The 26,938-nt window shown below is 39.3% G+C and overlaps 1 protein-coding gene across 4 annotated transcripts; it reads left to right on the top strand.

Annotated features, from left to right (window-relative positions):
• Nucleotides 1-325: 325 nt before the first annotated feature.
• si:dkey-174m14.3 (uncharacterized protein LOC563117 homolog) lies at nt 326-26,938 on the top strand. 4 transcript variants are annotated; one of them, XM_017412060.3, is made up of 7 exons: nt 326-845; nt 13,063-13,267; nt 15,254-15,415; nt 16,486-16,552; nt 18,656-18,763; nt 20,678-20,758; nt 24,707-26,938. In XM_017412060.3, exons 2-7 carry the CDS (start codon nt 13,170-13,172, stop codon nt 26,111-26,113), a joined length of 1,923 nt encoding a protein of 640 aa, XP_017267549.1. In that variant the 5' UTR covers nt 326-845; nt 13,063-13,169; the 3' UTR covers nt 26,114-26,938. The 4 variants fall into 4 exon arrangements, with proteins under 4 accessions (XP_017267549.1, XP_037837326.1, XP_017267550.1 ...); XM_017412059.3 differs by lacking the exon at nt 326-845 and adding an exon at nt 875-1,254; XM_037981398.1 differs by lacking the exons at nt 326-845; nt 20,678-20,758 and adding an exon at nt 870-1,254.

The raw sequence follows: 26,938 nt of genomic DNA, 5'->3' as shown, positions 1-26,938 counted from the left end.
GATGGTTGTTGTTGACATTTCAAATGAAAACTCTGTCATGAAAGGCAGCGGCCAATATGCAGTTCTTCAAGGAATGCTAGGCCTTTAGTTTAAGTATGATTTAGCTGTTCAGTTCAGGTAATTTCAACTCTGAAGTATTGGCTGTGATCTAGCCAAATAAAATGAGAGCAAATTGTTCCAGCAATTTTATTGGTTACATTTTAACAGTTTGTTTTACAGTGTATAGGAGATTTGTATAAAAAGTAATCTTTCTAACAGCTTGGGAAATTAAAGATAAAATTCAACAGATTGAACCACCTGTTCCTCCTCGCTTCTCCGTTTTTCCACATCGTTCCTTTTCTTTCTGCCCGTCCTCGTTCCCCACTCTGCAAATTCAGCACCTCGCCGGGGATGCTGACTTGCTGCCAGTGTTCCTTATGGGGAGGGGGGCTTGCAATGTATCTGCAGTCTGGCTGCAATGGAGGTTCCCACTCTTCCTCCCTCTCTCCTCCTACACTATTGGTATGATATGATTGTTCTCTTCTCACCTCCAGAGAGCGCAGACGTCCGGGGTACAATCTGATGGGTTTTCTCACAAGCAGGAGTGGGGAAAGTGGGCATGAATCAGAAGAAGAGGGAGCTTGCAGGAGAAAGAAGCGTGGGAGGGATGATTGGTGGGGGCATAAACAAAAAGAGAGAGAGGGAATGAATGTTCCTCCTGAATATTTGTCTTTTAGATGAGTGTGTGTGCTGCAGCGGTGCCCTACTTGGCAGCTCCTGGGCCAGTTTGATGGGTCCCCTCCACTAACATGCTGTCGTTTCCTTTAGCTGCCTGACGAGGAGATGAACAACATAGACGCTTTCAGGTAAGCTTCTCCTCTCCATCTCTCTCCCTCCCTCACTGCTCTGCTCATATCTTCCAGCGCTCCATCATCACGCCCCCGCGTTTTCCCTGTCTTCTTCCTTTAAGCTCCTTCCCTCCCACTCTTCCTTTCTGTCTTTCCACTCTTGCACAGAGTCTATGTGCCTCACTCCCCCTCTGCCTTTCCCTTTTGGCTCAGCTGCTGCTGCTGCTGCTGCTGTGGAGTGGTGTGGTGCTGGCAGCAGCTGTGCTGGTGTGTGCATGTGTGTTTGGGGTTTCTCTGAGCTTTAAGGGAAAGCTGGGTAAACCAATCCAGATAGCACATACAGGGGGTTTTCTCCAACCCCAGCGAGACTCCGCCAGCTGGATTTTTATCGCTCCGTCTCCAGGATGAAGCTGTGCGTGAGCAGAAGGTACTGCTTTTGCATCCTTGATTTGGATTACAAAGCTTACTTGGTTTCATCAATAGCTTTTTGTACGAATGTATGTGTTTATGTGCTTGTTAGTATGTGATGTGGCTGTCACACATCACTTTGTGCTTTCCGATGCAGTGCTGATTGGAATGATCTCTCTTTTTTGATTGTTTTTTTTTTTTTTTTGCTGAATGAGCTTGATGATTGTCTGGCGTAGATCCTAGAGAATCTCAATCAATCACAAGAATTTTTAATTAGTCTTGAATGCATCAAGTTTGTAAAATATCTTTTAATATGAGAGCATCCATGACTCTTACACTCTAACATGTGTGTTTCTGCATGTTTTTGAACAGTCACCTGTAGGAATACACTGATTAATACCCGATATCAGAGCTTCGCCACAAAAAAACAAGCAACAGTAGTTCTGTTTTTTATGTGATGGGATAAGCCAGAGAGTCTAAAATGTTAGCTCAAACCTGAGTGAGAACCTTCAAATGCTCATGTAAACAGATTTTAATGAGCTTCATTATGAAATTAGAAGTGCTCAACCACTTTTCTGATTAAAGTTGCATTAGAAAGGAACTGAAGCAGCAACAAAAAAAAAAAGAAAAAAGAAAAAGCAACAGAACGGAACAGTTTAATCCACCTCTCTCTCTCTCTCTCTCTTTTCTCATTTTTACCTTACTTTCCTGCAGAGGACAAGTTTTAATTAATACAATTGCTAATGAACCATTATTAATCCAACATAGATGGAAATAGATCCCAAGCTTTTCTTTTCTTGTTCGATTACTGATGGTGTTATTACGATTTCAGGCAGATTATAATTTAAAAGCCGTTTAAGCAGCCGATGAGGGGTAATTAATCTTGACAGGGTGTTTCCCTAATGTGAGACATCAATTGTCCTCACTTCTGTGTCACAGCTTTAATTGAATTATAGCAGCTCTGCAGAGATAAAAGAGAGTGGGGTAGTCCTGCGTCTTTTTGCTTTGGTTTTTGCACAAGAAAAAAGGTTACCTAAAGCCAAAAAAAGTAGCTGAGTCAAGGTTAAACAGGAAGCTGGACCTACCTCAAATCTTGACCCCACCTTTTCATCCCAACCTCCACCCACAGCACAGAACTCATCGCCAAGATGCCTTCCAGTCTCAGTGATGAAATATCCTGAAATCTTTGCCACTTTCTCCCTCTTTCATAATTCCTGTCCCTCCCTTGGCCGAGTTCCTGCTCTGGGAGCCCTGCGGCGGAGATAGAGATGTAAATTTTACATGGTGACACACTTGAGCTTTGGAGCTCCAACGCAGCGGAGGCTTTTCGGGCATTTAAAAAAGGTTCAAGATTTCAATGAGTTTCTAAATTTTTGCCAGATTGTCAGGGAATTTAAGTGCTTTTAGACTGAAAGATTGAAATTGTGAAAAGTGGCAACTGCCTTTTAAGAATGATTAAAGTTCATCTATCTGTATGAGAAAAAACATCAGTGTACATGCTTGCAAATAAAATTAAAAAGTAGGTAAATTATAGCTTGTCTTTTGATTAATTAAAAAGTACTACCATAGGAGGGTCCATTTGCAGTTTAGCTGGCAGAAGTGGTCCCATCTCCTTTCTGGGGAAACAACCCCTCCACTTTGACTGGCGGTGAATCGAACTTCTGATATGTTCAACTAGAAAGCTACTTAAATAGAAGTACAGCATTGCTTTGAGGCTTTTTAAGTGCCCCAAAATATGACCTGTCGGGCAAGTATTTATCTCTTGTCACTTTCAGTCAATAATCCGCAGTGTTATAAAGAAAACTTTCATAAATACAAATCATTCATCAGGTTGGATGAACGAAGCCCTCGGTGATCTAATGTGTCATGAACTGAATCACCAGAGAATATGTTTTTCACTCTCATCATGTTTTTCCTGTAATAAGTTGCTTGTTTTTCAATATTTTGGCTGTCAATCATGGGGGAACTTTACAGTAAACTAGTTACACTATTATTAGGCATCAAGTTGAGTTAACCCTATAGCTGCAGAAGTGTTTAAATATTTTAACTGACTCCAAAACAAGTAAAACTACTTTTATAAAAGTACAAATAACTTCTGACTTCCACAAACCTTATTTTATTTTTTTGATGTAGTGATGACTTATATTCATACACATTAACAAAAAATGTTTACCATTTAAATCTTCTGTGCAGCTGGATAAAAAACACAAATCTCCCCTTGTAGTGCCCCTCTCTGTTAAGAAAAGAAGAAAAAATTGCACAGAACCTTTTAATCACGACACCAATATTATTTTCATGTTGACACCAGAGGTTTTGCAACAAGTTTGAGGGAAAACAAAGTGACGTGACGTTACCTCTGACCAGCATGCCAGGGCTTTACTCAGTTTAAGATCCAGCAACTTTGAAAGCCATGTAATTTACATATTTATTTATCCATTTAGTGAGCCCTCTGGACCATTCTTTGTTCATATTTAGCCCATTTTTTCTTTAAAAACATTTTGGTTTTTGACTTTCTTTCACGTCCTGAGCCATTTTTTTACACTTTTTTTGTCATAATGTCTGGAAAATTGAATTTCGCAAAAAATAAGGAAGTGTTGTTTCACACTTTCAGCACACAACAGGAGAATGTTCTCGTCAGATGCATTCTCACTACAGGGGGTATTCAGCTTGGTTTAGAGGATGCAGGTGCTGGCTAGAGTGCGCAGAAGGTGTGAGAGATGGCACGTCAACATGTATGTTGCAGTCTGTTTGTGGAGTCTACAAATGCGTCTTTAGCTGGGCCATCCATTTTCTATTCCCACTCAGTCCTGTTCAGAGTTGTAGTTGCTGGTGCCTATCTCTACTGGCCAACACGCAAGCAGCAGGGTACACCCTGGACGAATGTCAGTCCATCTCTATTTGTAATGAACACAGAGACAAATAATTTAGAATCTCCATTCAGCCATAGATGCACATTTTTGTTCTGTGGGAGGAAACTGGGAGAACAAAGGGAAAACCTGCAAGTTCCACACAGAAAGGCCACAACCGAGTTCTGAACCTGTGACCGTCTCGCTGTGAGGTGAAAGCTCTAACTGCACTGCTCTGGCGTGTTGCCCGTCCTCAAACTCATCCGATGATATCACCACCGTCTGTTGTCAACAGACGTTTCCAAATCAAAACACCTCTCCAGTTGGCTCAGATATGAAAGTTACAGAAATTGTCACACAGCATTCAGTCAAACATCACAAACCCATTTCACAATAGAGCTGAAGAGGTAAATGTCCGAGCAGATTAGAGCGTGTTCTTTCATACAATGGTTCCCAAAGTTGGGGTTAGGACCCCCTTGTGGGTCATGACAGATCAAGTGGGGGATTTAGGGACGATATATAGAAATAAATTTAAATGATAATACTTATTTTCCAATAGAGTTACAAAAATTAAAAATGATAGTTATAAATTATTTTTATAAAGGTTGTTTATCCTATTATAGCCTTTTTTATTGGCTTATCAGTGAAGTATTTGTACTTCAGCAAGCAATAACTGGGGTCACGAGTCTCTGAAACTTATATTTTTGGGGTCATAATTTGACTATTTTTGGAGCCACTGCTCTAACATATACTAGATAAAGCAAACATTTAACACTCGTTATAAGAGTGCTGACAGGGTACAGTGTCCGAATCAACTGGACCAAACATTTGCACGTTGTTGTTATTTTACTTTCAGCTGCTTCCTTCTGCAGGGGTCGCCAGAGCAAGCAAATTTGCACAAAAGATTTGGCAATTTTTTTACGACCCAACCTGGGCTAGGACCTGCAGCCTCAGAATTACGAAACTGCGGCACTGACCACCGAGCTACTGTGGCCCCCATTCAGCTCCTCAAGTAATGTCTATATATTTAAAGGGCAGCACTACAACATCTTGCAGTAAATTATAAAACGACAGCCAGGTAATAGCTTAGATGAAATATACTGGAATGAAAACAAAAACTCCTGAATTGGTTTGATGGTAACAAAATCCACCAAATGCCTCTAAAGCTTATTCTTTAACATACTACTTTCTTTTTACCTGTCTGCACCAAAAAAAAAAAAAAGAAAACACAAACTGAAATTCTCATTTATTGTCTTTTCTTCTTCTGCCTTTCTTTGTTTTTGCACAAATCAAACAGCCTGGCCTCATAAAATAACACAGGAATAACATGCCCAGTCACGTTGTGCACCATTACAATGATTTTTTTCTTTTTTTTTGAGTGTCCTTGTACCATACAAAAGATGACACTCTGTAGCTTTGTGTAATGAATTAGAGTAGTTACAAGTCATATTGCGTTACTGGTGGTGAAATTGGGCTGGGGATCTCTGGGACTCAGCCTTTGTGCATATGCTTTGTCATTATGGCACTCTTAACTTCCTATTTCTTCAATAATGTATTTAACACTTTTCTCAGGCTTAAAAGCATGCAGAGCCACAATTCCTTTATGAATGGTTGCAAACACAGCACTGAAACCTGGCTTCTGCCGTCCGACTCAGCAGTCCTTTTTGTCTTCAGGACTCACAGAAGCTGCAAAACTTAAATATTGAATGCCATTAAACAGAGCAGAAAATTAGAGAACTATGGTTAATACCGATATACAAGAGAGTGCACTTACAGAATAACTGTATTGTAATTAACTTCAGACATTTTCAACTGTAGAATGATTGAAGCATGCACAGAACAGAGGCAACTTTCCACATTGTTTAAAGTACAGGTTGTCAGATGTCAGTTGGAATGAAACCATATAGTTTAACCCTAACTCTAACAGTGTAAAATGACATGGAAAATTATTAAAATGTCTTTAAATGACATGCAGAAGTTCTGTGTGATATAGGCACTGTCATTCAATCACGTTGAACCCAACAAGTAAGATAATTATATCAGACAGGGGCAGAAAGGTAGAGTTTGTTCCCCAGGAATAGATTTCTTAAAATATATTCCTGTTATATGAGTATTTTTTTAATTCCTGCCAAGACAGCAGATAAATGACTCTTCCAAAACATTGAATGGATTCTTTGGGTTTGACTTGACTTCACCTTTGAAATATTTAGGTTGGAAATTAGGTAGATACAATAAAAATTAGACATCTACAATGTCATGAAGACTGGTCAAAAAGAAAAATTAATAAATAAAAGAAGCAAAATTTGCACTTTTTTCTAATAGCAATAGTATATTTGTCCTTAAATAAAAAAAAAAATGTGGACGGCTTCCAACTACTTTGTCTTACCTACGGAAACAGCTGAGGTGACAATGGTGACGTCCATAGAAGAGCCATTTTGAATCAAGAGGTTCAACAATTTGGATGTATTTGTTAAGTAACATTTGCAGATTAAAATAATTTGTGTGTATTGAGCACATACTTGGATTTCAGAATTGCATATTTATATATATTTGGAAAACTACAGGAGTAAAGTCTTTAAACTGCACCATTCAGTTCAGTGTAACCTTTTTTATGTTTGATTTCATAGTTTACAATGAGTACCTTTGATTGTGACATGTAAAATCCAGAACAACATGTTGTCAAGCTTTTTTTTGTTTGTTTGTTTGTTTGTTTTATCCACTGCAGATCACAGTTCATACAAATTAAGGAATTTTCTTCTAACATCTTAATGTCCCAACATAAGAGATCTTGTCAGTTACAGATTTCTATTTTCTTTCAGCAGGGTAGTCATGATGTTTTGGTTGATGGAATGGTGCTAGATACCGTGTATTTTTTTCAGAAGAGGCATGAGAGTGAGGCTGGTCTGAAGAGCGTAAACTATAGTTGCGACCTGCTGAAGTGGGCAGAGCAGCTCTAACAGATTAATGCTTTCTTTCTGCCCTGTGTGGTCTGAAGAGTCAGCCTCTTCCTCCCACTTTATCTGCGGGTCTCTCCCTCCTGAAGCACTGACAGCTCCTCTGGGGGTCATTAACTATCATCTAAACCCCATTATCCTTCCTCCCCTTTGTCCTCTTCAGCACCAGAAATCAGATTGCCCAGGTCAGATATGTCCCGCACGGTGGTAAAGCTGCCTAAATAGTTTTTCTGCTTATGAAAGCTGTTTTTTTGTGATTTTTATAGAAGTGAGCATATTAATGTAGTAGCGTTTGAACATTTGAACCCAACTATTCTATATTTTTGAATTATTATCAACTTACTTTCATCATATTTTCAGGTGAGTCCCAACAGTAGATGAAGAAATACAAATGAGACAGTTTATACTTATGTTTTCCTTGAGAAAACAGATAAGTGAACTAGGATTACCAGTTTATTCAAGGTTAAAAGTAGAGCCAGGAAATTGAAATCAGTCAGTTGTGAATTTGAGAGGAGTCTCTGTTTTGGTCACACGATCAAAGCTCCAGAACTGATTTGTGTAAATATGTGATGGCATAAAGATAGAAGGAAATCCAATAATATAAGTTGTTGAAGCTCATTAAGACTTTGGAGTGCACTAATTTTTTAAACTTTGACCATTTTTTTCTCTCTATACATGATCAACCTACAAAAATTACAAGAGCAAAGCTTGTTATTTGTGAGGTCACCAGATAAGTTCTGCATAATTAAGTTCTCATACAAATGTTATTCTTGTTGTCTGTCACTAATTTGCTATAAGAAAAAAAAACCTCTGGACAAGTCAGACTGCTAGTTGAAATTATGTTAAGAGTTATATTCAGGGGGAAAAAATGTTTCATCTTTTCTAAATAGCACCAGTATATTAAGGAAACATGTGGTGATATCATGGTTTGGGCCTGATTTTCTGCATCTGGAGCAGGTCAGCTTTTTTATTATAGATGGTGCAAAGACTTGTAGGCTAAATTAGACAAGCAAAATCTAAATAATAAGGCATCATCTTTGTATAATGAATTAGATTGGTCTAACAGCAGAACTATTGAACAAATAGATAAAAAAAGACTAGCTAATTGGCCTAACCTTATTTCAGCAGCAGGTGTGGAAATATCTGGAGTGAGCATTTTACGTGTGGAAACACACCAACATTATAGAAATTTGCCTATAGCCTAAAGAAACTGGGCTTAGCTTTAGCTAATGCTTAAACAAGCTAAAAAAAATCTAATGTGTGCAGCTCTAAAATTCACCATCTTGAATACTATTTTATTTATTATTCTTGTGCAAAAACATAACTTATATCAACACAAATATAACTGAAAGTTTAAAAAAAGTTATTTTGTATCAAATTAGTTTTGTCTTCAAATGGTACTATTGTGTGTGGAGGCTAAATATGATTTTAGCATGCAAAACGAATATATAAATAAATATATAAAACCATTTTAACAAGCACTATATAAGAGTGTCAACCAAAAGTTTTTGTTGCACGGAACAACACTCAGTGTAAAATAACAGTGACCTTTCTGATAGGTTGAATGATCAAACATACTTTACACCAGCAGCTTCTTAACACGTTTCAGTAGCTTGTTTGTGATGTTCATGAGCTGGATACCACAGATTACAGCTCTTTTTTAGCATCCACATTAATGAGACTGAGGTGGAAACCTGCTATATTGCTTTCTATATGTTCTGAGCATTTTTCTTCATTTATTCGTCCCACAGTTGAGGTTTTTTTAGGCTGCCTCCTGAGAGTCATGGATGGATCACTAAGTACAACTGAGCCGCCTGCTCTATAAGCTTATATATAAGTGCACGAGGCAAATGTCTTATCCACACATGGACACACACATACACACACATGCACAGGAAAACAGAGCGGTACACTACAGTCTAGCAGGTTTGCAGAGGTTGTTTCTTTGTTGGGTCTAATCACTACCTGTCCATTTGAGCTCCACTCGTAAACAATGTGCAGTATGGTGGACACTGGGCAGCATGCTGTGTATGTGTTTTTGTATGTGTGTGTGTGTTTGTGTGTGTACACATGCATGTGTGTTTTTGTCTATTCTATTTTTAATGAGCTGAGCCGTTTTGAAGGCTGTGTGTGCCTTTCCATCCCATCTCCTTTGGGCTGTGGCTGCAAAGATGGCAAACACTGTTCTGTATTTTTATTTGTTTATTTATTTATTTAGCTGCAAAGAAGTCAAATTTCACAAAGTTTTATAACCTTATTTTTACTCTGAGCAGTATAATTGAGCCAAAAAGTCAGAATCACAAAGAATTTCGGAAAACAGCACAGAGAAAAGAGTCTGTCTTTTAAAACTGTGAACTTTATGGAAAAACTGTGATGCCAAACAAATCAGAACCACTGATTTGGAGCAAAGAAACCAGCAGGAGACTTTGAAAGTTTGAGCGATAAGTGTGGGGATTCTGGGTTGCAGAAAAGGGGAAATCTCAAGCGGCTTGCAAGGACAGCTCTCAGTAGGATTCATTGGCAGCGTGACATGAATTTCTTGTTTAGAGACTGCTGCTGTTGTTTTGTAGAATACCATGTACTTGTGTGTTATTGTGTTGTATTTGTGCATTACAGCTTTTCTTGCCTCCAACCAGTATGCATAATATGTCTAAAACATTTCCCAGGAAGTATTTCCTAGGACCGTCTTTGCTAGCATGATGCCATTTTCTGTGTTTGTTTGCTGTAGAGCTTGTTGTTCTTTGAGTTGATTCTTGGGGTTTTAAAAATACAGAAACCCACATATTTGTTTTGCTTGCATTTATGCCTGGATCACCTGTTCAGCTTATCTCAAAATTCCCCTCGAAGTCGTTGTGATTGCACATTCCGCCGTGCTGAGAGTCACTAGCAACACATCAAATCTGTTCAGCCGGTCATTATGACCCACTGCTGCTTGGAGTGTTGGTGTGTAACCAGGTTTCTGCTCCCGAGTTAATCAATCCCGGAAAAGAAAAAGACAAAGACAAAGACATAAGCCCACACACATTCACCTTAATTTGAAAGTTGCACTTTTTTTCAATGAGGTGGTTGAGTCACGCTTTATTGGACTGAGTTTGCTGCTTTGTTAATCCGAAGGCACGCAGGGCGGAAAGAGCATCTTTTTTCACCTCCTTCCTCTGCTGTTGGATGAGTCAGCCAATTGGATTCTCCCGCTCTAGTGCTTAGGTCTGGCTGTGCGATAAGGGCTTTTCCTGAGAGACAGTCTATCTGCAAGGTAGATGCTATCAAGAAGCCTGAAAAGGAGAAGCTGAATGACTGAAGAGGAAAAAATTAGGGGCTTTCAGTGAGGAGTTCACACCCACTCCTTTGATTTTACTTACTAATTTGGCAGCGCAGGCTTCCTCTTTACTGTCTTTGACTAAACCGTAAATGTTCTGGCTCGTAGTTACCCCCCCTAGAAGCTTCCTGCTTTCCCCTCTGCCCCATTCTATAACTTTATGTCCTCCTCCTCCTCCTCTACCACCTCCCTCTTCCTCCTCTTCAATGCACTGAGTTCCTCTCAAATGTCAGCATGGCACGAGTGGGTGGCAGGCAGCACCATTTGAACAAGCCCCTTCTAAGGTTTTGCTGCAGTGTGAGGATCAGCTAAAGGAAGAGGAAGCAAACGAGTGAATGCAGCGGACACCTGGCGTGGCCAGAGATTTGTCATTAACAGCTGTCTTTTTTTGACATTTTATGGTTTATTTTGGTGATTCGGGATGAAAAAGAAAAAAAAACACCTTAATGTGCTGCAGCATGAACACACACTTATATCCAGGTATATTGCATCTACATCCACAAGTATATATTTATTTATAAGCAGTAAATAACTGTTCATCATACATTTATAAATCTTATATGCACAAAAAGGCATCTTACACCTGCCAAATCCCTCTTTCTCTCTCTCTCTCTCTTACACACACACACACACACACACACATAATGAGAGCTGGTGTGGGATGACTCAGAGGGGAGCAGCTGGAGTGAAGGCTCCAGTGGCAGTGGTGAGCTGTCACCATCTGGAAAAGTACATGTCTCTGTGCCTCCTCAGCCAGCAGCATAAATCACCGCTCAACAACTGGGTGTCAGTGGATCAACATGTTTTTTCATGTCATTTGATTTTGACAAATGTGCAAATCTGTGGCCACACCAGCCCAAACAAGGAGATCTATAACCCGTTGAGGTCACACAGTTTGTCATTGTTTCCCACCTGAATGGTCAGTCCAATGCTCAGATCAGAGAAGCTTTGATCAGGCTTTGACAGCTGTCTCATCTAATAACCTATTCCATTTGTCTGTGCGATGAAGGCTGCACCTGTGCTGTGGACGCCACCAAGACGCAGATGGCTGGCAGGCCGGAGGAAATATTTATACAGGGAGTTTATATCTTTTAGTCTTGTCAAACTCTTTCCGGTCTAACTTGGTAGATGTGTCAACTTGTGCTCAGTGCTTTTGACATATATGAAATAAACATGTTGGGTTTGCAAATCATTCATTCACTGCTGCAAAACTTACCCTTTTAAATTTACAAATATGATTATAATATAACTATGACATGCTTTGGCCAAAAATATACCTATAATACAATACCACAGCTCACTTCTCAACCATGAATTTACAGCTCTTTTTATAGCAGCCTGTTTTAGTTGGGAGAATAAATCCCTTAACTTTCTTTATTCTTTTGAAAATTTTCTTACACATTTTAACCTCCATCTTAAATTTGGTCACAAATTATGCACAATAACCCTTAAATTGTCACAATACTCGTGTTTGAGAAAGCGCAGCATGGTGTATGAGTCATCCTAAACCTTTGACTGTCAATTTCATCCAGCTTGCACAAGGTTATGATCTCTCTTTTAGGTAGGATCTTGTTGAAAGTCATGCATTTAACTGGCCCAAGCTGAAGCTTTTATAGGCTAATGTTATGAACTACTGATTGTATGTGTTTTAAGGTAAAGCAAGAGCAGCATGATTTGAAGTTGGGTTGAAATAAAGTTGATGGTGGTCAAAACAGCAATTCAAATATGGGAATGTGACAAACCAATGTACTAAAAATCAAAACAGCTCAATAAATAAAACATTTTCAAACCTATGTGATCACAGTCAAAGTGCCAGAGTAGTGGTGCTTGTAGTTTTTTTTTTATTAGCAACTTTTTCAATGTCCTAAAAATACCAAAAACAGATTTTACTGAATTTTCTGTTTGGTTTTAAATATCATCACTGTCAGGTAGAAACCTTGGATCTCCAAAAACACAACTTTTCCGAAAATGGAAAATAAAAAACAAGCTTTTCTGGACTCTTTTCATTGGTTAGCCATCCAAAAAGCAACACATGAAGCGTGACAAACACATTAGATCTATGCAAAATCAAAAAATTATAAAAAATGGAGATAAGAGGTTTGGGCTCAACAGCGATTGATATTAAATTCTACATTAAAGCAAATTTTAACCATAGTAAAGTTTTAGTCATTTAATATGTGATGTGTATGTTTTCCCCCCATTCAAAAACAGTCATTCAGCTAAATTTAAATTAGTATGTCAATACAATTGTGGAATTGTTGCTTCTTATCCCAGTTGGCAGTCAATATATAATCATGCAGCACCCACGCAGTGCTGATTAATTTGATTACTGTCCAGTTTTTGTAAAGCAAAATTCTTTATATATAGTCATATTTAAAAAGAAATACTCCCTTGGATAAAATTGCTATTCCTTTTGCAACCTTTACCCTATATAACAAGTGAACTTTGCTTCATAGCTGAAATAAGCCTTTGCTCCTTCTGTCGGAACAGATGATGGATGATGACCTTCGAATAATCTGTTACTTTCAATTAAATTAAGAGTTTTCTGTCATTTAAAGATTTTCTTATTTTGTCAGGAACAAAACTCAGGAAGTTGTTGGCGATAAAATGATTATGACTGCAAAATGTTGACAGATTCAATCCAGCATTTTCACCTGCAACCAGTTTTAGCTACTAATAGATGCCAAACTGTCTGTTTGCTTTGTTGGCAGGGTCAACACAGATATAACACACTATAATTCTGCAGCCCATACTTAGCTGATCTTCTTTGGAAAACAAACATACATGACATCTTCCTGTGGTCAAGCCCTATAAACACATGAGAGGGAAGGAACAAAGACAAACCATGAAAAAGATATACATTGGCAAAACTGCCTTAAAAGTCCCCCGAAATGGCGGCAAACACCCAAAAAAGAGGTAAGAGTGAATCTCTCGTGCGATCTCTCCATCCGTACTTCTTTTATCTGTTTGTCCGTTCATCCGCCCACGAGGTGTCTCCTGTCGTCGTTCAGTGGTGTTAAAGCAGCCTCATCCCGCCTTTCCAAGCCCAGAAGTCATGCTGCCTTGTCATCTCATCTCACCAGAATGAAAACACTCATTATGTCTGACTCAGCTCCCGTTCACAGAGGAGGTCACTAATGGGGGATTTTTCATCCCTTGAGCCACTTCACGCAAAGTCACCCTGTACCTAACAACAAACACCTGTATTCCCCAGCTAATGCTTGCCCGTAAAAAACAAGCAGGTGGTGGGCACTGCTGGATAATGCAGCTCTTAAATGTCATCCAGTCAGTTGAGACATTCATTGATTCAATCTGTAGGCAGGAAATTTTTCACTCACTGGCATAAACAGTAGCTGCAGATGAAGCAGCTTTCAGTGAAACATAAACGGCTCAGATCCAGTCTGATGGTAGCTGTTCTGATTTCACTTCCAGTTAAGCATTTATCTTATAATAATATAAAGCAAAGAAATTATCTGAAACTAAAAACTTCAAAATACTCAACTAATTTTCCTGGTTAACAATCAACAAGAAATTGAATTATCTAACTATAGCTAAGTATGCAACTTAGGAGGAACTGCCTAACTAGCAACTAAGAAAGAAATGGCCTAACAAGCTACTTTAGCTAAGTAGTAACAACAAACTGAATTACCCAACTGTAACTAAGTGAGCCAACTAACTAGAAGAGGAAAAATCCTTTAAACGAGACAGCATCAATTCAAAGGTTTTTTATTTAAATAGACAGAAGTTGACCAAACACATAATGACATTTTTTTTCTTTTTTCTGGTGGTGCATTTTTAAAAGTTTTTACTTTATGTTGTGAAGTTTTGTTGTTTGGGGTTTTTGTAGTTCAGCCCTGCAATGTTTTCTCTTTGTTAGAGTGTAAACTTAAATAAAATGGCTTACAACCCTGAAATTGAGCAGGACTTTAGATGATGTTCATGAACCGATAGATAAAGAAAAAGTATCTCTGAAATCTGGATCGACCCACTCTACCTTTCATCTCACTGATTGCAGAAACATTATCTTCTGTGCTAATGAGATGGAAACATGGTGATACCCCCCTGACCTGAAAAACAAGTGACTGAACGTGTCCCTGCATTTTTATTAATGTTATTATTACTGTCTAGTTTTACTCTCACCTTTTGAATCTATAATCTTGTTAAAAGAGTAAAATGGAGAAAAACAGAAAAAGTGAAAAGAGCAAAGTGACCACATCTCCATCCATTCTGAGCTATCTGTTATCTGGCTGCAGATAGAGTCATTACCTTTCTTCCTCCATCTGTCCGTCAATACAAGGTCCATTAGGCTGAGCAGAGCACACTCAGATCCATTACAGCAACAGACATTTCCTCTTTTCCCACTCACACTTGCCCTTTTATTAGATTGAAGCCCAGGTAATGCACAGAGTCCAAAAATAGCCATCAATGGACTGTCTTGCTAAATTACATGTTAGAGATATTACTGTTTTGTAAACCTGAGCCTTTAGGATCTATTCATTTGATGTATTAGAGTTCATTGACTCACCTCTCATCATAAATTACACCTTCTTTATTTCCATGTGGCCAATCTCACTGGTGAGTTTGTTTTCATAATGTGCCTGAAAGTTTTAATACAGAAGAATATATTTGGTTCAAAGGCTTAATGACTTATAAAGCTCTCAATCCATGTTCACCTCTGCCTGGATTCTTAATTAGCGATTGCATACAAAGCACTTTTGCTAACAACATTTCTGCTTTTATCACATCCTCATGATGTCACTCATCAAAGCTGCATGGCCATTAAAAGATATGTAGACTCCAATAAGAGAAGCAAAGACCCAGGTTACAAGCTTGTTTCTTCTGCCATATGTTCTAAACTCATTTATCTGCTGTGTGTGTGTGTGTGTGTGTGTGTGTCTGTAGCTCATTGCTGGAGCAGAAGGAGGACTTGCGAAAAAGACTTTCCTACACGACACACAAATTGGAGCTGCTGCAGAACGAGTTCGACTCCACACGGCAGTACCTGGAGACGGAGCTGCGTCGAGCACAGGAGGAGCTGGACAAGTTCACAGACAAACTGCGCAGGTGGTTTCACACCACATGTTTCAAACATTACTGAGTGGATTAGGAGACAAAAAAGATACCTTGGTATCTTAAAAGTTTTGGGAAACTGGTGAAAATTTCTTGTTTTCAGTAGTCCAAGGTTCCTCACATGTTTTCTCTAACCCAGTGGTGTCTGGTTCTGGTCCTTGAGGACCACTATCCTGAATGTTTTAGTTGTTTCCCTCCTCAGAGGTTCAATTACCTCTTCAGTATGTCCTTGAGTTCTGCTGAAGCCAGTTAATCACCTATTCATTTAAATCAAGAGTGCTGAAGCAGAGAAAGATCTAAAATAGGGGTCCTTAAATGGCAGACCCTGGCCTGGATCCAGACCCAAATTAAGTCTTATCTGGACCCTGATTGGTTGTTAAATTTCAACAGACTGACATTTTAATTTGTTAGAAAGGCTTGTGAACTAGTGACCACAATATATTCAATTGAAAAGAATGATTCTTTTTTATTTCCTGGAAAGTTGAATTTTCAGAGATACAAGGTTTCTGCCTACCTAACAGTGACAATTTTAACAGTGACACATGTTTTTGTTTTCAAATTTTCCCAATTTAATAGAAAGAATAAAAACTGAGAACATGTGTGTAACATGCTTAAATTTAAAATGAGCCAAAATATAGAGTGACAATATTATTTTAAGCCTATTAAGATATTTGCTAGATCAAAAGTTCACGTCCAGCAGTGTATAACTAAAGATAAGTTAAAGCACAGCTGCAGCAAAGCGCTTTCCTTAAAAAGTGCAATAAAATGTGCAAGACTGCCCATGAAGTATCACTAGTGTTTCAAAACAAAGAAATTACTTGAATTCAGCTACATTCTTTCACTGAAAAACTGTGAGAAAAAAAGGTGTTAGCTCCACAGTTGTTGTTTGGATTTTATGCAAGTTGCATAAGAAGTAAGTAAGAGCATATTACTTAACACATTATAATGCTAACCTTGCTGATGTGTTTATTTGGAAACTTCCTCTGGCTGCGACTGTATATTCAGCATTTATACACACCAGCTATTGTCTGCGAGTGAGCAAGGTTGTTTATTGTGTTGTTTAGAATACAAAGCAGCTACTCAGCACTGCAGAGAATCAACCAGGATCTGGAGGAAAAGATTCACAGAGATGTAAGTGTCTAAACTTGTGTGTGTGTGTGTGTGTGTGTGTGTGTAGTTTAAAACCTGTGCAACTGTACATCTGTGCCGTGCTCAGCTATGCAAATTCCCCCTACTTGTCAAAGAAGAAAGAGAAGCATGTGAGCAAATCACGGTTTGTGGAGATGGAACAGAACACTCGGAGGCCCAGATTGAGCCTCAATCCCCCCGCTGTTTGTGCCACTGACATTAATTATGGCTTATTACAATTGGCTGTCCTCCTTCCACTGGCAGAGGGATAGCTAACCCATTGTTCCTCAGAGCAGCACACCTCGCATCATTTGTCAGATGCTGCTTTCGCCCGTGGAAAGATAGAATTAACAAGTCTGCCCGGGGAACGCTGTAACCATCAGGTGTCTTCGCTGGTGAATAGACAGTTGAAAATGCTCATCAAATTGGTTTGCTACACTACAAAATAATAATCATTACAGCCGACATCACTGTGAATACAATGCGAGGCGCCCAGGTAGGGAAACGGACAAGAAGCTAAAGGTCACCCAGCGTTCTGAGTGAAGAAAATTGGTCATTTTAAAAAAATAAAGGCAAACTGCTTTTTTTTTTCTATGAGAAGTGCTCTCATTGGCCGTTACGGATTCGTCTCACGTAGAGCCTCCTCAAAGGTTAGAGAGGTGCTGAGTAAGTCTCACTGCAATCGTAAAACTTGTTTACTCCAGAGGTGCCACAAACCCATCTGACCCCTGGGCCCCTGCACAACTATGGAGAATGTAATTACAAGACAGATAAGCACGAGTGTCTGTGCCTTTACTCTCAGGCCTCTCCAAACAGGCCAAACTGCACACCATCACCTAAAGGAAAGATCCAGTTTACAGCTGTTTTATATCCAAAAACACAAAACAAAAACTGTTCAACATGCAGGTTATTGACAAGTATGGGAATTCGGGGAGTTTTTATCGCTCACTGCTTGAAAGGTGAAGGCGGACAATGATGTTAACGCTCGTGAGTGTGTGTTTGTGTGTCTGTTACCAAAATATCTCATGAACCACTGGACAGATTTTAATGAAACTTTCAGGAACTATTCAGTGGATGTACATCTACAGATGATTATTTTTTAAAGTCGACACAATTCAAGATGGCCACCACAGCTAATCAACTTTAGCCAACAAAAAATGGCTATAACGCCACAGTTAGTATATTTTTTATGATATTTTTTAAGATTTGCCCAAAACGGTTACAACTGTCATTCACAGCAGCCAATATGCATTCCTTTAAGGAATGCTAGGCTTTTCATTTATTATATGTTGAATTATATATCGAATAACTGAGAGTTCACACAAAGTGTATCTTCCCAAAAACAGAATTTGCAAAGTGGTAACTGACTTTACTGACATGTTGGTCCATAAATAAACTAAAGAGGACAAAAGTACTCAGCCACGACAGTTTCCGCCACTTTAGTTGCAAAGTGGTTTCCTTTCTTAAGTCCACTCTGTGTCTTTATTTGGAGCGCTGGTACATTCTGTTTTATTAATGTTTCATCATCAAACAGACAGAAAACTGTGGGGAATAAAAACTACAAGTTTGTCTGAAAAGTGCATCTTCTAAATCTAAACCTTGTAAGTTTTCCTCTAACAGAAAACCGTGACTGCAGTGTTTCTCCTATTCCCTTTTTTATCTACATGAATATTTCTGGCCATATGACAGCTAGCCTAAAAAGTAGCACCCTTTCAGCTTGTGTCTGGGACATCAGAATGATCACGTTTCTGGTGATCTGCATACAGCCGTTAATACTCTTTCTTTATTGGGAATGTCTGAATTTGAGTCAGAAATAAACCAACACATGGACACATGCGAAGAAGCAGAACTTGGAAATTTAGAGAAAAACGATTGTTTCAGCTTGAAAACATAAAAAAGCAAGTTACAGTCCCCCCCTCTCTCTTTATGTTGCTACAGTTATACATGTAAAGTACACGATATAAACAGATACTTTCAGCAACAAACTGTTAATAGCAAAATGCAATCAGAGGAAGTTACTCAAAGTAAAAATATGTAGCATACTAAGAATGGTTTGACAAAATGTTAGTTAAAAATGCTGATGACGTCCTGTGCTGTATCTCTCAGTCTCAGCACCACGATGATGAAAAGCGAGCTCTGAGCAGAGAGATCATCGTCCTCAACAACCACCTAATGGAGGCTAAACTCACCATTGAGAAGCTGCAGGAGGATAACGTAAGTTAGAGCCTCTATGGTGTTTTCTCACACTCTTCTTTATGTTCAAACAACATATTCTCTTGTCTTGTTGTGTATTTGGATTAGTGTGACACCCAATGACTTTCAAAGGTTTTAAGTCAAACTAAATGTTGATCCTGCTCTTGGGAGCACATAGTAAATTTTCGGCTGATAAAACACTTAAGGATTTTGAGTCACATCAGATATGTTGTGGAGTAATGGGCCGTGCCAGTCAAGCTGACCAATCAGAGTTTACAGAGCTTTAAGCCTGCGCTCCATTTGTACTCAAAAGTCGGAATTTCTGAGTTCCAGGTGAAGAAAATCAGATGGAACGGCCACAAGAATTGGAATTTTGACTCTGAAAGTCAGAAATTCTTTACCCTAAAACCCAATATGGCTGACTCATGCATTAAAAGTTGTGATAGGAGCAGTAATAAAGTTTTTATTTCATTTCAGCTTTTGTCAGTCAGCACCTCAGGAATCCAGTCACACACAATATTTTCCAACCACTATTAGTGAACGTGTTGCTCCAATGTTTGAATGTACAGAATGCAGAAAAATCCATTGGTATCAGCTTGTATTGCTAATAGCAGTTAGCTTGGTCACTGAACGCAATCATTAGGAAATTCTGCTGGTTTTAGTTGCAAACAGTCTGTGGTTGCAACTGGAACACGGTAAAGTTGGGTCTGGCATCACTCCCAGATCCCAGTTCCAACTTCCAAGGTAAATGAAACGCAGCATAAGAGCCTTCATATAAGAGTCTGAATATTTTTTGTTTTACATGAAAAAAAAGTGTAATTAGGAGTGCAAAGAAACATAATTAAGGGAAACTGAACTTTTTTGTTTTGTAAAAACAAAATTTAGAAAGGCTGACCTCCTCTGAAAAAGCAGCCTATGATCCCACAATTCCACTTTAGCTCTCTTAAAATTCTAAAAAAAAAAAATTGAATACAAAATTAGCATTCTTGCCCAACTGGAGAACAAGTAATCATCTTTTTCTTTTTTTTCCCCTCCAGGAAATTAAAAACTCTAAAATATAATTAAGGTTTTTTAAACAGGGCCGATTTTTGTGTGTTTTCCTGCAGTTTAATCAGGTGCCTTTAAGCTGAAGGACAACAAATTTCTAATTAATAAAACTGAATAGTTTTACAACTTTTAATTGTACGAACAGCCTTTCTTTAGTGTTTAATACCTTTAAGAAAAAAAATATATACATACATAATTTTATAACCTGAAGATGGTGACACTCAAAATTATTTTGCAACTGCCAGTGACCACTCTGCCAAGTATGGAAAAAGTATACATGGAGAGAGTTATGAGGAAGGCAAATAAGATTACAGCAGTTAATACACATCCTCTAAGATCCTCGTTTGAGTTGCTCCCTTCAAGGTGAATGTACTGCCTTGCTTTATTCTCAGGAAACAGGACAAAACTTTCTTTCATACACAACTGATTAAAACATTAAACAGTAAAAAGGTACCATAAATTACTGAGTTCAAACATTTTTTTTGCCGTTAATGATGTATGTTAATGTCATGTTTGTATATGTATGTCCTTATGTAAATGTCTGCTGGCAATGCTGCAAACCAATTTCCCTCCAGGGACAAATAAAGCTTTCTCTCTAGATTGCAAAAAAACCTACTGAAAAATAAAAAACGAGAAAACAATAGTTTGAATGCTGGATCAACATTCACACAGTTAAAGACTTTTGCCTTTAATATTTTAAGCTGCAAAACAAAACAAAGCATCTCAATAAATGGCACAAATGACTAATAATTGAGCTCTGCATGTGTTAGAAGATTAGTTCCCAGATTTCTGAAGACGTGATTTATATCTCAGAGGGCTAAAAGCCAATTTTTTTTCATATTTCTCTGTGTTCTGTCCTTTGGTTATGTCCTTGTTTTACCTCCACAGGACGTGTACAGAAAAGACTGTAACTTGGCCGTTCAGCTGCTGCAGTGCAACAAGTCTCTTTACAGAGCCCAGCTCTCTGAGGTGAGCCCTGCACCCAGCACGCTGCACGCTTTAAGAGCAGGAGCCTTAAGAGCTTTTTGTGCTGACATTTGACTTGAATGCATAAAAATGAAAAACCTATTTTCACTTGAGCTGTGTGGTATGAGTGAGTGGCTTTAGAAGCAGTGCTAAACTGAAATTTAGGCAAAAAAAAATAAAATTGCCGCCTCAACTGTAACGAGAAGGTCATCTTGCCCTGCGAGAGCCAGAAAAGATAAGAGATGAGACTTGGCAGAGTGATGAAACAGGAAGTCACATCAGGACAGACAGAAACACAGAGGAAGAATTAAAGCTATGGGCTTAAACAACCTTCACCTCAGAGTGATGAAAAAATATATACACTGTACATATAAAAAACTAAAATATATTAAAGTCCTAGCATTCCTTGATGGAGTCCATATCATCTGCTGACTTTCAAAGTTTTAGACTATGATCAGCTTATGTTGAGAAACCTTGCTCGGAGTATGATTTGTGAATGACTCTCAGCTACTACCACATCAAATCTTAGCTCAACATCTGTAAAATTACCAGAATTATAGCCATTATTGTATTGGATGATATTGATTAGCTGTGGCAACCATCTTGATTGGAATTAACTTCAAAAGTTAATCAGTTGTAGACATACAGCCAATGATTACGTCCTGGAAGTTTCATTAAAACCTGTCTGTTGGATAATGAGATATTTTGCTAACAGACAGAGAGTAGACTCTTAATAGTTGTTGGCAAAAGGGTAAACAAAAATGTTCTGCAATCTGTTAGATCTCAGAGTGTGTTGGAGATAACTCTCAGCTACAACCGCAACGATTTTCAGCTCAATATCTAAAAAACTGACTGAATTCCAGCCAGGTTGGGGTTTTTAAAGGTCCCTTGGCTGTGGCAGCCATTTTGAATCATGTTAAAGAAGATTAATTAAAGAAAAATACCTGCATAATCTTTGCAGAGGCAGTTAAAATGAAGCCTGAATTAAATGCTGTAAAAATTCTTGTTTAGGTACAATACAGTATTATATTTTTATCAATACATACAATTCTCTTAGGAGAACATTACTGAACATTATTTTATTTTATTATACAAACCCTTTAACAGCAGAATAAAAAATGCTACCTTTTTTTGTCTTTTATCAATGCAGCATGCCTAATGTCTCATGTTAACTAATTCCCAGATGAGCCACATGATTGTGGTCCATTATTACCACAATTTAAATTCTATTTCAGCCGTACTGATGTTGATAACCACAGTACAGAATACAACCTAACATAAATCATGCTTTGGTAAAAACAAGGTACACCCAAATGTGCCAGACTTCAACAACATGAGTTTTTTCTTCCATGGCTTAGAAACTGCTCCCAGTTAATGAGTTCACTCTCTGATGTTCACCGCTGAAACGCTGCAGCTCCAACATGGACATGCATCCGTCTGGTCGCTCAGAGATGCTGAAAACTAAATTTAGATGATTAAGTCTAACAGTGAAATTGTAATTATAGAAAGTGCTGCTAATTTAGTTAATTTTCTTACAAATTGCCTTCTTTAAAACGCTTGAAAAAGTTGATAGTGTGACTCTAAGTCTCCATTTTTTCCCTAACTTGTTAATAAGAATAATGAGAAATGTGATTTAATTGCCCTTTTTTGAGAGCCAAGTCTGTCAGATGAACAGGAAGAAGCAGCAACCTCTAAGCAGATGAAGGGTTTACTTTAGAAATAAAATCCTTAAATGTACCACAAAGACTATGGCGTTGGTTTTGTGTTGACACTAATGACCAAATATTCAAAGAATACATCAGAATTACAACATGATGTCACACAAATTGCCACAGTGCAATTAATGGACTTAAACAAACTGATAAAAGGTGCAACACTGAAAGATTTGTGTTATGACTGCAACTAGAACAGTTAAAACAACAGGAAAGGCTTACAGTAAGCTACAGTAACGAGTTCCTTTTATATTATAAAACATTGTAACTAAACTATTTACCTGCTACATTTATACTAAGAACTAAAATACCAATAACAGCAGCATTTAAGGTACATGCCTTAGAACTTTTACAGACTAAAAGAGACAAAAGTTGAGAAAAGTGTTGGGTTTTTTGCCATTCAGTTTGCATTTAGGTCAAAATTGATTCAAACTGCAGCAGTAGGTTTGATCAAATTGCTATTTGATGACTATTTAGAGCTAATAAACACAAGTGTTCTTTTGAAGTGGGGTTCTGTAGAAAGATTTCTCCGAACTGAGGATGTTCACAGATCTATCTACTACAGGTGAGATATTAATTGTGTGACTGCTGATGCACATGATGGTTTTCTTGTTTTTTTAGTTTTCTGTGGTTTTTGTTTGTATGTGATCTAACAACTTCTGCATATTTTGGTAGTATTTTAGTCAGTCATGTAACACAGCGTTCAGTTCATTCAGGAGATGGGTGCTGTGGCTTTGGTGTTAGTAACTTTTGTATTTTCAAAATATTTAACTTAATTTGCAAATATTTTTACCTATAGAAATACACTGAAATCTTGTTAATTTGTCATCTTGTTATTTTTAGTTTTTAGCTACTTACCACCGTTACCTTTTAGCCATCTTTTTGACGTGTGCCTAAATCCAGATGGAGCGCTATACTGCCGCTGTGTAAAGAATGCATGTAGGCACTGATGAGTGTTTTAACTCTAGATCAGTTTGGCTCCACTTTCTGCTGCATCAGCCGTGGGCCCTGTGCCTTCCCCGTGTCACAGTACAGCTGGCAAACATCCACAAGGTTAAAGAATGCCTCTCCGTGTCATACGGCTGAATAAAAGTATCGATGGAAACAACGTTTGCAACACTCATAAAAATCAACCCTGCATATAAACAGCAGATCCAAATGTGTTCAAGGCTGGGGATCTATCATGAAGGTAAAAACTGAAGCCAGCCTCTCTGACAAACATAAAGAGGGTCAGAGGCTGCTCGTGTAATCGCTGTACGTCCACTGGTCTGCTGATCCTGTGGGTGGAAGCTAATCGAAAGAATATTGATGAACGCTGCTGCTGCTGTTGCTGCTGTTGTTGCTGCTGCTGCTGCTGCTGCTGCTGCACTGTAGAGAAATGCAGCAGCTCTTCAGCGCCCACTGAAGTGCTTTAGTTGCTTGTTTTGCAGCAAAACAAGCACAGAGAAGGTTTGAAACGGCTCGTGTGTCTGAACCCAACACAGAAAACTTAAAAGGATATTAGACAAAACAATGTCTGAGAAAAATGTTTGGACAGTAATTAATCTGTTCTTATTTCTTTGGTTGTGATCATACTGTTATGATAAATTGCTTTCTCTCTAACGATGATATATTCCAATTAACATACTGCTTGTTGCTATGGAGAGATGATGGAAGCTTTCTTACAGAGAAATGTTCAAATTAGAACAAAGCCTTATTCTTCTAAGGAATGTGACTCAGTTTGTCTTTATTGTTACATATAGTCTATTCTTATCTTTCGCTGAGGTTCTTCGTGTCACAGAAGACGACATTTTTTACTGTAGTCATGATCACAGTTACTACAAAGACAAGTTATTGGATAAGTTCATTCTGCCAGAAATCTGTGGCATACTGTCACACTTACAGCCAGAAAAAGGACAACAACTCAAGAAAAAGAAGTAACACATCGTTACCATCTGCTGATAAACAACATACTCTTTAGATTCAATATATGGAAAAAGAAATATTTCCATTTTCAGCAAAAAAAAAAATGCAGCATGAATGCAGAGAGCTGAATGACTGCTGGAATTTGCTATAAAAGCTGAAACTGAAATGTTAAAGGTAAAACAAACAGAACAAAAATGGAAATAGGAAACACAAAACCTGAAAGCTAAAATGAATAACAGGATCACAGGATAAAGGGTTCTGGATTGAGAACTTTATGACAAACATCTGTTTTATTATGTTCTCCCAACTTTCTGTTTTTCTCTGACACTTCTAGCTGCCTGCAGATTTTCAGGAGCGCCTGACCGTGCACCTGGAGGACTCTCCTCTCTGCCACAACTACCCCGACTCCACTTCCCTCATTGCCAACGTGCTCGAGAAGCCAGATGAAGCCTGCAGCAGCAGCCAGGTCTCCCGCTCCCCCAGCCCACAAGCCCAGGAACATACATTTATTCTGGAAAGACTGGGCCCCGGGGAGCGTCTTGGGCTCCGTGCGGCCTACAAATCTGACCTGTATAGCAGTGACACGGCCCTGTACTGTCCTGATGACCGTCACCGCGAGAGGAGGCCCAGCATGGATCTTCATGGTTACAGGACGCTGCTCTACGGGCCCCAAAACTCTACTGACAGCACTCCAGAGGAGGGCTCTGTGGGGCTGAGGGCTAGCTTCTCTCAGGAGCATTTTGCTAAGTTCCCTGCTGCTCTGGGTGGAGGCTCCAGCTCGTACTCTAGCTTCAGTGGAGGGGGGTCTGAGGACAAAGGCAACGACCCGCCTAGCAGTGCAGCTTCCTCGCCACACCATCACTCTCTCTACATGGAATGGAGAGATGCAGGGGACTATGAAAGAAAAAGTGACTCATCCTGGGAAAGAGACAGTCCGGGGAGCTTCTCCAATGCTCATCCCTTTCAGCAGACCGAGCTGAGCCACCACCAGAATGGCAGCTCTCCGGTCTACAGCCGAACCATGTCCTCCTGTTTCAGTGAGCCCTACGAGCCGCTCCCTCCGTCCTCCTCCCCAAGCGTGGCCTACGGAGACAGTCGCCGAGGCAGCACACTAGCCCCCGAGGAGGAGGAGTTGATTAGTCGATGGAGACAGCTCAGCGTTGAGGACTTGAGTGCCCACTCGTACCGCAGCCCAGGCCGGGCCTCGCCTTACAGCTTCTCAGAGCAGCACTTTTCCGTCCGCCCTGCTAAGATCCGACTCGGACCGCTCTACAGCAGCTTCCAGGAGGGGGCTGATTACTACCACCAACAGGGAGCAGACGCCATGGACCCGGTGTGGGTTGCTGCCAGCCCAGAATGCAGCCCAGGTCTGCGGCAAGCCCACAGCCAGGCCCACCTCTACCGAGCCGAGGACAGCCAGGGGTCTGAGCACAGCCTCTACCACTCAGGGAGCTCCAAGGACAGGGAGGGCAGCGTCGTGGCTGCAGGCCAGAGCGCTGAGTATGTGGACCCCAGCCCGAACAGCTCCACTGAGTCACTCAACCAGAGGTCCCTGGAGATGGCCGCAGAGCTGCAGCACTATCAAGTTGTGGAGATGCACAGCATGCCTGCACAGGTGAGCCAGCCGCCACCACAGACCCCGCCCCCTCCTTCGCCCTACAACCAAAAATTTGGCTCGTTGGGACTTTCCAGGAAGGACAGTCTGACCAAGGCCCAGCTTTATGGAACTCTTCTGAACTAAATCCAATCAGGTTTAATCTTTAATCACGGCCTTGGTGTGCTCAACAACACCTTCTGTTGCTGCTAACCGAAAAACGGTCCTGATGAGCAGCCGGGAGACAGATAACCACTGCAGATCCTTCAGGAGTCCTGAATAAATGAAAGTGGATCACAACGGTTTACAGTAAAAACGTTTGGAGGAAGTAAGTCCAGAGGGAACAGGCAGGGAGGAGTTTATGATCCCTTAAAATGTATTAAAGAGTGTATGTATCTAAGTTAGAATTGTATAAATTATACTAAAAATTGAGTGATATATTTTATATGTAGTTGTTAGCAGGAAATATGTCCCAAACAAGTTCAGACCTTCTTGATAAACCTCGAACTTGTACATAAATAAAAACTGCCGATGTTGCCATATGTGAAAAGTCAGATTTGAATTCATAGATCAGTTTCAGACAATATTTTTAACACACTGAAACAGCGTTGGCCCTCTGAGGCACGTTTAAAAAGGGGAAATCAAAAATAAACCAATTCTTTAGATGACAAACATACATTTTATCTTCTGTTAACTGAATTTGACAGTATTGATGGATGTGTTTCGTTGTTATTGATGGAATGTTTTGAGATGTAAACATGTTTTAGCGGCCAGTATTACTTTTACTTTTTTTACTTTATTTTGCTTTGTTCTCCTGTCCCTCTGAGAGGTTTTCCTACCCCCCCGTTCTACCTCAGATTTGGATGCCCACACCCCTCTATGCCTCTGTAACCTAGTTTCTTTGGCAATGATGCATGTTTATATATTTTGGTTGGTTTTTTTCTCTTAATAAAGCACAAATTATACACATAA

This window comes from Kryptolebias marmoratus, linkage group LG19, assembly GCF_001649575.2.
Source record: "Kryptolebias marmoratus isolate JLee-2015 linkage group LG19, ASM164957v2, whole genome shotgun sequence".
Taxonomy (NCBI): domain Eukaryota; kingdom Metazoa; phylum Chordata; class Actinopteri; order Cyprinodontiformes; family Rivulidae; genus Kryptolebias; species Kryptolebias marmoratus.
This window is presented reverse-complemented; position numbering and strand designations above follow the sequence as displayed.